This window comes from Micrasema longulum, unplaced genomic scaffold (genome assembly GCF_059751315.1).
Source record: "Micrasema longulum isolate JH-2025_06_02 unplaced genomic scaffold, ASM5975131v1 h1tg000109l, whole genome shotgun sequence".
NCBI lineage: Eukaryota > Metazoa > Arthropoda > Insecta > Trichoptera > Brachycentridae > Micrasema > Micrasema longulum.
The window spans coordinates 403,575-415,645 of NW_028277315.1; the positions used below are offsets into that span (position 1 = coordinate 403,575).

The 12,071-nt window shown below is 33.8% G+C and overlaps 1 protein-coding gene across 1 annotated transcript; it reads right to left on the bottom strand.

The window, feature by feature from the left end:
• Positions 1-1,776: 1,776 nt before the first annotated feature.
• SNRPG (small nuclear ribonucleoprotein G) lies at positions 1,777-6,665 on the bottom strand. The gene is made up of 3 exons (XM_088238166.1): positions 5,667-6,665; positions 5,241-5,388; positions 1,777-1,905 (listed from the first exon to the last, which is right to left on the bottom strand). Exons 1-3 carry the CDS (start codon positions 5,696-5,698, stop codon positions 1,852-1,854), a joined length of 234 nt encoding a protein of 77 aa, XP_088094292.1. The 5' UTR covers positions 5,699-6,665; the 3' UTR covers positions 1,777-1,851.
• Positions 6,666-12,071: the final 5,406 nt, after the last annotated feature.

Genomic DNA, 12,071 nt, shown 5'->3' on the forward strand with positions numbered 1-12,071 from the left:
TTGACGTATCAGTGTGTGGCCATTATTTGACGCAAAGTGTAGTCACATAAAAAAAATTATCCCCAAATGAACCGTTCTCCAGCTAGAACAAAAGATTCAGAATACCCCCCCTGGGATAGGTTGCCTAATATCGAGGCTTTACTGACAAAATGCATTGAGTCATTAAAACTAGTTTCAAGGTAATCACATTAAAAGATTTTCTATTTCAATGTATTATTTCTCCCACAATTATTTGTTTTTTTTTAAAGCTTCGAAAGAGTAATCTTTATTCTAGGCATAGCATAAAATTTTAAATCAACATCTTGCACCTATATTTCATAATACTTTGAATATATAAAGACTGTTGACTTAATGCATTGTCAGTATAGCCTCGACATGTAGGTGAAATAATTTAGTCAGAATCTCACCCGCATCAATAAAGGTTGCGGCTCTTTAACTAGACAAAGATCAACAAATGGAAGAATTGGAGGAATAGAGATGTTCAAACATAAGCGGAATGGTGAATGTTACAGTGTGTAAAGTAGCCACTTAAACCAGCCAATGGCAGGTCATAAGCCTCGTAAATGCCTAGACTTCTATATTCCCCTCAATAAAATATTCTTTATCTCAGTTGTAATTTATTTAAAAAATAATTGTTTCTTTTTTTTTTTAATAACCAGAACAGTTGGGTGTTTTCTCCAATAATAAAAGAAATCGAATCCATTTAGTGTAGTGGTTGGCGTGTTCGCCTACCATGCCTAAGGTCTTGAGTTTGATTCCTGGCAGGGTTGAAGTGAAATATTTGTTTATAAAGTTGGTTTAACACGGCAATATTCCACTGTCCCTGTTGTTCAATCACATATGTTTACCGACATTGTTATAAAGTCCTTAAAAAACTTGACCGATCATGTGGCCAAACGCCGTGTGACCGCGATGAATTGTGCACACACAATTACGATTTGATAAAAAACATTCTTCTTAAATGAATATAAATAATTCAATGGTGCCAAATTATATAAAAATATTATTATTGTATTAATTTTAAGTAAGCAGCTCAAATCCATTTTCACGTAAGTCAGTTGTTGGCACACTTTACTTTTCCAAAACAAATCTAGTCCTAATTTTGAACCCATCGAGGCTACATGTTGAGATCAGCTCTTGTGGCAGCTTATTCCAATCATCAACAATCATATTGCTCTGTGGATTAAGTCAGAAGCTGGTTATGTCCAGTCTGGGACTGGCCTCGAAGACTAGCGTCTTGTATAAACTTGAATGTGGGATCCAAATTTGGGCAGCTATAGTGACTGTTGAGTATCTTGTATGTCTCTATCAGTTCACTCCTTTCTCGTCGATCCTGGAACGTTGTGAGACCGACAGTTTCCAGTCTCCGCATATAGAAGCCGTTTTAGGCTCGGCGACAACTTTGTAGCTCGTCTTTGAACTCTTTCCGACAAGTTGGGATCCATAACAAAATAGGGATTTCGTATCTGGAACCTGATATAAGATTTGTAGTGGGTCTATAGGATTTGTATTTTTTTAGTAGCATATTCGGTGTTTCCATGCAACAGGTTAAAGTGTGGCAATAATATAAAAGGATAATAATCCCGATTGATAAATTTTAATCGATGTTCCATTGGAATCGCTAAAATGATAAACAATTACGGAGATAAATGTTTACCGCGACGGTTATCACCGACAAGTGCGGACATTGTGTTCGAGCAACTGGACTGGCACAAGAAGGGTGCGGACAGGGAGATGACGATGAACTGACATGGATAAGGTTTAGAAAAAAATCTATTAATGAAGAAAGAGATGCATTTGGGTAAATCACAAAGAGATAATAAGTATGTAAACAAACTAGTTGAATTAATGCTATGTTATTCGATCTAATGACTCCAGCATTATGATGCTATTCCCTCTGATGACCTGCAATAGAAAATACACATTTTAGTGGAATATTCCATGATAAAATTAAAAATTCATATTTCTTTGGCATTTAGGTGAAGAGGTACAAGTTACCATTGACTGATTGTGTAGGGCAGTGGTGGTCAGAACCGAAAGTACCAGAGTACTAAATTTCTATGGAAGCTTCAATATATTTCATACTCCAATACTGCTAGACTTTAATAATCAATATTGATTACTACGATACTGAATTAAAAAAAAAAAAACAGTAATAAGAACTAGCGTGGGTATGTTTTTTTGAGTTTTGATAAAATTACTGGGTACATACAAACTCAATGCTGCTCCCTTCCTTTAAGTATGTTTACTCTCAACTTTTGAGGCTTGTTTACTTTCCGCCAAACCGATATTAATGTACTCCAAATAATAAGTTGGAGATGAGTAATTTTGTATTTTTCGCTTAATTCAATGCTTTATAATAAGTGTTACAATCGTCCGATTTAAGTCAAATACGCGCCGTTCTGTTTGATGACTTGTTGCTAACGAGAATCCAACTTCATAATGCCTTTCTTGTAAAAGCCCTTGTCCCCATTGGGAAAAAACTTGGACAACCAATTTTCACTGGCCCCTGTCGAGGTCAAATTTGTACCCCCCAAGCGCGTTGGCCATAGACAGGAACGGGTGGTAGACACTCGGTGACAGGTCCGGACTACAGGGTGGATGCATAAGAACTTCCAATCTGAGCTTCCGGAGCTTCTGGCGCGTCATCAAAGATGTGTGCGGCCTGGCGTTGTCCTGATGAAACACGATTCCTCTCCTATTCACCAATGCGGGCGGCCGCTTCTGTTCGATCGCCAGCTTCAAACGGTCGAGTTGTTCACAGCAGAGGGCAGAATTGAGGGTTTGGCCATAGGGGGCAGCTCATAGTAGAGTATTCCCTGCCAATCCCACCAAACAAACAACAACACCTTACTAGCTGTCAGTCCTGGCTTGGCCACGGTCTGGGCCGCTTCGTTGGCTTTTCGTCACCAGTCATCATCCGGTTCAGAAATGTGTGGATTTTGTTGCGATTCAGCAGCGATTTAGCAGATGGAAATTTGGTCCATGAGGTTTTTACGCATCAGCTCGTGTGGCACCCAAACATAGATTTTTTTTAAAATCCAGCCTTCTGCAAATGGTTCAAAACAGTTTTATGATCGATATTCAGCTCATGGGCGATGTTACGACTGCTAACATGGCGGTCTATTTTGATGTTTTCCATGATATTATCGACATTTTCGACGACAGGCCTGCCAGAGCGTGGTGCATCATTCACCTCCACTACATCAGAACGAAATTGGTCAAACCACTGTTGCGCAGCACGAACCAGAAGAGTATCGGCCCCGTATACTACGCAAAAAATTTTGGTCGCTTTCGGCGCATTTTTACCTTTCAGGTAGTAAAAATGTAAAATATGGCGAATTTCTTCCTTGGAGACCTCCATACTAGACGCATGATAGTTCACGACTGAACCCACCAAGCGCAATACTGTCAAAGAAGCGTTTGTAGTATACACTCACACCTTTGCAACGCCGTATCGTATGATCCGATGTGACCAATAATTAATGAGATATACTTAGTTAAAAAAAAAAAACAGCGCGAAATACGAAATTACTTTTTCCCCAACCTGATATAACCTTATGTACATTGAAATAAGGATGTTTTTTGCTTGCAGTTTGTATTGTCTGAAGGAGTGGAACTAAATTAATAGACAGATGTCGTGTGCATTGCCCGTGCATTGAAAAAATACTGCATTTAGGACAAGGGAACAGGGTAGTTTTTACATTGATATATTTTATACTGAAGATTTTTATTCAACGTGCCGCATTGTGAGTGCACTTTAACACGTCGTTCTTGTGAATAAAACCCAACAAATTATAGCGTAGTTATATGTTGTTTCCAGGTAGCAATAAATTTCAATATTCAGTGTATTTTGACAGCTAATGTCGTTCTAGTGTAGGTGTCTTTGAGTTCTACTTTTAAATAATAGCACAACTCACAGACGACAACTCGTGACGTCATGGGCACAGTAATTTCGGAACTACAAAACTTTGAAAAATCATAGCGACGATAAGGTGAATCAAGGTAAGTGTGGCAATAAATAGAAGAGATGAAATTAAAATTACATTAAAAATAATTTTACAAAATTTTAAAACGATATTATAATATATCGACTCCAAATCTAATATCATGGAATTATCTCCCATCCACCATCAAAGATGTTACTACATTATCTCTGTTTAAATCACGTCTGAAGAAACATCTCTTTTCTCTTCCTTAATCTCTACTCCATTACTCTTTCTTCTTTTTTCATACTGAGTAATAGTTTTGATTTATGGTAATTTATAAACAAATATGTTTATTTCTATTTTTATAAATCTTTAGCTTTTTAATCTTTATTTTCTATTGAATATGTTCTGTAACTTGAATTATAAAAATAAAACTATTATTTTATTGATTTGGTAATGTATCCAAAATAAAACAAGTTTATTGGACTGTAATTCTACTTTATTTTTTATAAAATATACAAAGGGTATATTGTGACACGTTTCGTCTTGTTAGGACATTTTCAAACAAACATATTTTGGATACATTACCAAATTAAACGTGGAATTCTACCAATTGTCTGCATACACAATAAATAATATTATTTTATTGGTTGGAAGAAATTGCCATTTGGCAATAAGCCCACCAATGTACAAATAACATTATGAACAAAAAGTTAAATAAATAATGTTTGTTCTTATTTATATTTTTTTAAACCATTTTGTCAAAATATTGAGAAATCAGTAAAATATTTTTTTAAAAAACAAGCGTATGGACACACTTACCCTTGTTTTACAGTAAGTGTAACTTATATAAAATTTCTTTAAATACTGACTACAACAAATATGAAAATTGATTTATATTTTAAATGAAGCACTTCTGAAAATTCATTCGTTTTTCTTTTGAAACAAGGTTCAATTTTTTTTTTATTGAAATATATTTTCTAGGGTTTTGCTAGCAAAACTAGCACTAATGAAGCATTTTGAGACCTACAGAAATGCCACCTATTGTCGAAGTTATTAAAATGACCTTTTGTAACTAGATGGCATTTAAAAAAAATATTCTTCTGAAACTTAGGTATATTAGTTACACTTACCCAGATTCACCATACACAAAAGAATTAAAAATATTTTTTGGGCTTAGTTTGTTAGATGATAAACAAAAAAAAACACAGAACTTCTTCATTCTCTTGGGTTCGACATTTCACAACAATACGCAACGAAGTGGTGATGCTGATTATTTCGTAAATATTACAACAACCATTTTTCACTTACCACCATTCCAATGACGTTCTTATTGCCATCTTTAGATTCTTCGATAGTCTCATCTAACACCAGATTCATGAAAGGATCGAATCCTCGCAAAATACCATTTACAGCTCTTCCGCCATTCAGCTTCAAAGACAATTTTTTGTCCATGAACCTGGAAAAATTTGAGGTTAGCAAAACAAATGTGGGAAATATTATAGAATCTACGCTGAACGAGTATTTGCAATGTTGACATTATTATAAATCACGTGTGAATTCCGAGGTTCTGAATATAAAATATTTAAAAAAAACACAACATAATACAAAATTGATCGGCTCTAAATGACGGATATAGCCGGCAAATGAGGCGATTTTTATTGTATTCTAGACGTAATATCAAGATAAATAATGTTATATACAAATAAATAATGTGGATTATTGAGTTTGGCTTACTTTTTCAACTCCGGGGGATGTGCTTTCGCCATTTTATTGGTTTTTAAGAAGCGGCGACAATGATATAAAGCGTCAGCCGCGCGTTTCGAGCAATGGCGTATTACTAAATGTTGCCAGTGTAAGAAAGATTTCCAATGTTTTCCCAAAACTTTCAACGCAGATAAATAGCCGACATGTGGGTTTCGAATTTTAAAATTTAATTTAAAAATTCAAATAAATTAGAATCGAAAGTTTTTCACGAGAAGATGGGATGTCAAGTGAAAATTACAAATGCACTTTTTTTATTTGAAGATTGGAGTCGTCATTAATTCGGGAAAAAAGTTATCATGTGTTTTCATATGGCAGCATCTGAATCTAACATACTTAAAGTTTGTTTGACTTTTCTTTGCGAGTTTTCCTGTGTCCTGTGTGTTTCCCATGTCCGCGTCGCAATGGACGAATCCGGGATAGATCTCGGGTTCGACTTGGCGTCCCTGTGTGCTGACGACTTCAACATCGACCAGCGGGTTCTGGAAGAAATGACATACGCTGCGAATCCGCACAGTCAAGACTTTATGTATTACGAGCTGAAGTCGAAGACCGTCCCGACCAATGATAGGTGAGTGCGAATATCTAAACAATAAATACGCGTGTATCTTATATTTATTTGAGTTTATATTTATATTTGTATTTACGCCGATGTTGGCTCGCGTACAAGGAACACTTTCTTTTTGGCATTCAACTTAGTGACCGTGAGATATTATGATGCCAAAAAGCAGTATTTTTTTCCCTAGCAATTCGCGTTTCATTTCTTATTTTTACGTTCCCGCGAAAACGACTTCAATTATTTTTTCTGCATTCGTTTCAGTCAGTTGGACTTCGTTTATTGAAATTAAAGTAGATTACTCGTCTCAGCGTCATCAATGCACTATGTGTCTTGATTTATGACTGAAATGAAGAATAATTTAGCAATTTATAATATTTGCAACAGTACGCAAGATATGACATATCACTAACTTTGTGTTTATAGTTTGTAATCTCGCTGTTCCCAATCAAAACAGGTTCTAAAGACTAACTTTAATATTTTGTATCGATGAGCACAGGATGCCAATGTCTTTCCGTGATTCATTCTGCGGCTTGATATAAATTAAATTACAATTTATATTATAAATGACTTGTATATTCATTTGAAAATGAGTCAAGGAGCAATAGGACATTTTTGTTTACATGTCGTGAATTCTGATTGGATTATATCTGCCTTGATCCGGTTGTCTCTTTCGAACACGTTAACATTAAACGAGAGGAGGGGAGAGAGCGTGGATTTTTTGCACAATCTAGAGTGCCTATTCTAGAATTTTTTCAAATTATCACGATTCAAATACTTGCGCGACTTTTTAAACCAGTTAAAATTAGTTCGCTTCATGGTCTAATGGTCAGCGTGTTATCTTACCATACCAGGGTACGTATTCTGATGGGAAGTTAAAATTTATATTAAATTTTATCTGCAAAGTAAATAAAAAATAAAAAAAAGTATTTTTTTTTCTAAACATGTTCAATTACCGGTTACCGACGAAGATACTTTGAATTTTCATACTAATATTCACACTTTCGTACATAAATATCGATATTAGTTTATACAGTCTCAGTATATACCGATGAAGATGGCCGTCCATAATCGCGGCCCAGAGTTCGATTCCCGACAATGTTGACAGGTAATATGTATTAAGGTGTTTTTACACTGCAATGTGGTGCAAAGGAAACTTATTTAAAACACTTATTGAAGCGTATCTCTTTTATTTAATACACGGTGTCTATTAGTCAAGGTGATCAGACTTACGCTTCAGATACGTAATCCAGCTATAATTTAATTTGCTTACGTCAAGGAAAGCTTTGGCTCTTTTTTTAATGTTATTTTTATAATTCGACTAATAAAAAATCAAAATTAAGGGCATTGTAATTGTGGTATTTTAGTTTTAGATATATTTTAAAGTTATTTATGTTACTATAATAGCTCTCAAATATTTCAATTTTGGAATAATTTTATTTTAGTCGTAAATATAATCACTCCTTTTCCGTACCTAATGGTGCATAAGTCACTGCATTGATATACCAAGCATAGCTTATCTTGATCATATTTCTTGTATGAAGGTAAGATTACTAGTCCTACGCTTCAGATGCTAGTCCAGGGACTTTGAAATATTATTGTGTAAAAACACATTAAAAAAAAATTGGTCCAAATTCCACTGATATGAAAACAATGAGCTTTACTTATAAGCGTGGTATAAAGTAACGCCTAGGCATAGTGGTAAAATAAGAATGAGAATCTTATTATAGTGGTAGAAGAAGGTTGGTATTCCTATCCGTATTCTACCACTATGCCTAGGCGTAACTTTATACCAAATTTATGAATAAAGCACATTATATTAGAACTCGGACTCGTGGTGTAGTGGTCAGCGCATTTGCCTACCGTGCAAGAGGTCTCGGGTTCGATTCCCGAGATGGTTGATATGAAATATTTATTTAAAATGGTGTTGAATAAATATTTCATGTCAACCATATCGGGAATCGAACCCGAGACTTATTGCGTGGTAGGCAAACGTATTAACCATTACAGCACGAGGCTGACAAATATAAAAATACAATTTAAAATTTAACAAATATATATTATAAAAAAACAAATGAAAATACTAGAAATAAAAAAAATAATGCTGAAATATTTCCAGAACGAACAGAAAAAGAGTTATTTTATAAGTATGCAACAAGAGGATCTTAAATATAAGACTAGAAAATAAATCAAAAGCAATGTCCCAGAACTGCCTTATGTACAAGGGAATAAAGTTGTTTAAAGAAATGCCAGAAAAGTGTAAATATATTTTTAATTAAAAGCATTAGGTTAGGTTTATTATATGTAAGTACTGAATATACCTAAGTTTCTATTAGTGAACATATAAAATAATAATTGAAATATTATAAATTAGGACAATAGTAATAAATAATATTAGAATAAGTATAGATAAAATTTAGTGTATAAGACTATGTTGATTTATTTAAACCTTCAAGTACAAAGAATAAGTACTTTGACGGACTTATTGCTAAAAGCAATATTTTCCAGCCAAACGAAAAATAGACTGGTGACAAAGGGAGTTGGTCAAAAATTTTGTCAAAAATATATCAAAAGATACATACATGAAAATAAACCTTATTAATAAAAAAAAACTGCGGTTTTTAATGGGGAGATAAGGCTTTCACATATTAACTCAAATAAAAGTACGTTATATTATACATGTTAAATTATGAGCAATGTGGAATAAGATAATGAGTTTGGAAGGAGAGAGAAAAAAGAATCAAGGAAAGAAAATAATTAAAAATATGTATATAAAAAAATATAAATACGATACGTTCAGGGTTCTAAGAATATATAGTTATGTCTCAGGTGTTTCTTAAAGGTGGCTAGAAAAGGTGCATTTTTTTATATGAAGAGGTAGCTCATTCCAAAGTTATGTTAATCGTAAAATTATCGATTGGGGTAATGGGGATTGGGGGATACTCAGATGGGGTGGTGCAAGTGACACATTTTTAAAGATTGTATTTGTTGCACACAAATCCATCGTTAAAATAATATAGACATCTACTGAAGAAATATTCCACAAATCACAACTTATGACGCTAAAGCAATTACACGCTAAAACAATACCCACTTACAGATATAAAAACTGCTCTTACTCAAATGAAAGATAACCCCTACAACGCATCACATACAAATAATATAATCACTAGATCCTCAACACAAAGACAACTTAAACAAATACAAACTAATACCACTTTCGGACAATGAGATTTGAATATTATTCAATTAAAATCTATAAGCTACTTTCACTATCTATTAAAACAATTACTAACGAGAAAATATTCAAAAGGGCTATAATTTTTTTTTTAGTGGAGCTAGGTAGAAGTAAAATAGATTGTCTCATTCGCCCACACCAATATTGAATCAACTGCTCCACAAGTGTCTAGCTCATGTTAGGTTTTTGTTATTTTCATTGTGCGTTTTGTAATATAAATATATAGATGTTCATAAATTAATTAAAAACATAAATACCCAGTGTTTAAAACTGTCTGAACATTTTGTCAATTATCTTTGTTTATTAAGTTGGTCTTCTTTGTTTATTCTCAAATGTAAAAATATTTTTTAAAAAGTATATTGTTTGCGAGAGTGTAAATCTGAGTCAAGTATAATAGATAAGATTAAGAAAGGGTCTCTGAGATGGTTTGGTCACGTAGAACAAATGGTAAAACAAGTATATATGGCGAAAATGAACGGTAACATGAGGACGACCAAGGAAGGCGTGGCATGATCAGATAAACCAAAATCTTAAGTCTGGTCATGTATCACAAGATGTATGAATGTGGAAGAAGCTAGGAATGTAGGCCAGGATAGACGTATGTGGCGGTCCATTATCTCTGCCTATCCCTACGGGAAAATGGCCTGATAGTAGTAGTAGTGGTAGTAATATTGTTAAGTATCCTCGGCACGGGTAACCCCAGTGAGGTCACATTATTTTTATTATTAATTAAGGTTTGCAAGAGAAAAAATATGAATAAATAAATAAACTAAATTGAAAATACGTATTCATGAAATTTTTCTACCACTTCATTTCCTCTTAAGTGTGTAAACGTTTCTCGTGTAAATGCCCTCTGGGCGTATAAATATGCGTAACGGCAAAACGTCGAACATTCGAGAATCGCCCCCCAAATAATTGATTATAAAACTCATACGTCACTGGCAACCAGCAACAGAAAGTTGATTCTTGAATTCGTGGTTTTATTTTTTATACCAAACTATCCGTACTCTGGTCTGCTGTAGCCTGTAGTAGTTAGCCGTCTGTACAGTCTGTACTCTGTCTCTGTAGTCAGCGGTAGGTACTAGATAAATGATATTCGGCATGGAACCAATTAACTCATCTTCTTTACAACAGTTTATCTTATATTTATATATTTGTATGTACGTACAAAGTTTATTTAAGTAATTTATTGTTACAACCCGTTACTCATATACTAGCTACATCTTACAAGATATGAGGGTATTTGAGGTAAACTTAGAAATCTCCACCAAAAACGGAAAACTGGTTATTGACGCCAAAATAAACAATACATAAAAACTTACCTACCAAATTTTATTTTCAATACACAATTTTATCATAGTACAATGAGAATTCCACTGTTTTCTATTTTTTTTTCTATTAGCGTACTATTTAACTAAGCAATTTTTTTTGTGCGTTATTTACAAAGATATGATCAAATCAAATACCGCGCCAAATGACTGTAATCAGTGTGTCACTTTTCAGTAGTGACTTCATGAAACGGTTGGCGTTCTTACTTTCACTGACCGCGGTAAGCTGTATTTCTCCAGCCAATAACAAAACTGACGAGAATCTATGGAATATTGCTTTGATTACTTCATTTAGTTGATCGTAATTTGCTCATTTCTATGTTATGGTTGTTTTTACGAACGCTTCGATTTAGAAAAACCTAGAAAGTTGACATAATCTCTGGTTGAAATGTCAACAAAGTATTATTTGCCGGATTTCAGGTCGTAGATCGTAATCGTAATATTCGCCGCCAAATCACCAATCACAAATTATATTCTTTTTTTTCTATGGTCAAAACGTTCCTTACAAGGTGCGGGGGCTTTAAAGCGAAAACAGGAAATACTACACATAGATATAAGGAGTGACGTCATTATTTACGATTTTAAAATAAATACTATTTTTAACATTTTTAAATTTATTTTTGCGTGCGTTTTTGAGATATTAAATCCTACTCCAAATTTTTCAAATATTCACGTGTACACGAAAACATTTTTAAAAAAATATTCCGGGTTGGGCTGGAATTCCTCATTATAAATTTTATGTCTCGACTTCTTAGAAAATTCCGTGTGAAGTCGGGACTCTTCTTTATATAAATCATATTCTTTTTTTTTTTATATTCTTTATTTGGATAACCAACATCTTAAATATAAAACAAAAAAAATGGCAAATATGCCAATTACAGGTTTTCACAAGTAACATCACAGTAAGTTGAAAAATATTATCTAACCATAGAATTAAGAATAGTCCAGAAAGCGCATACGCACATCAAACAGAAGGCGACTCAACTAGTCATAAATGAGTAGGTTTACGTTTCGACCCATTAGTTTCTTTGTAGACGTCGCTCAGTACGCAACTCCTGATTCGAATTTAACCATGGCGTGTTGTGTCCTTTTAAAGTGTAGAAATACTGCTAGGATCTTAAAGAAACAGAATGCAACAAATTTCATGTGTAATTATCAAATGAATTTGTTTGTTACATTTGTGACAAACAATGCATTTGCATTACATACAAATTTAATTATTTTTCCATCTGTCAGATTATCGAAGAAACAAAATG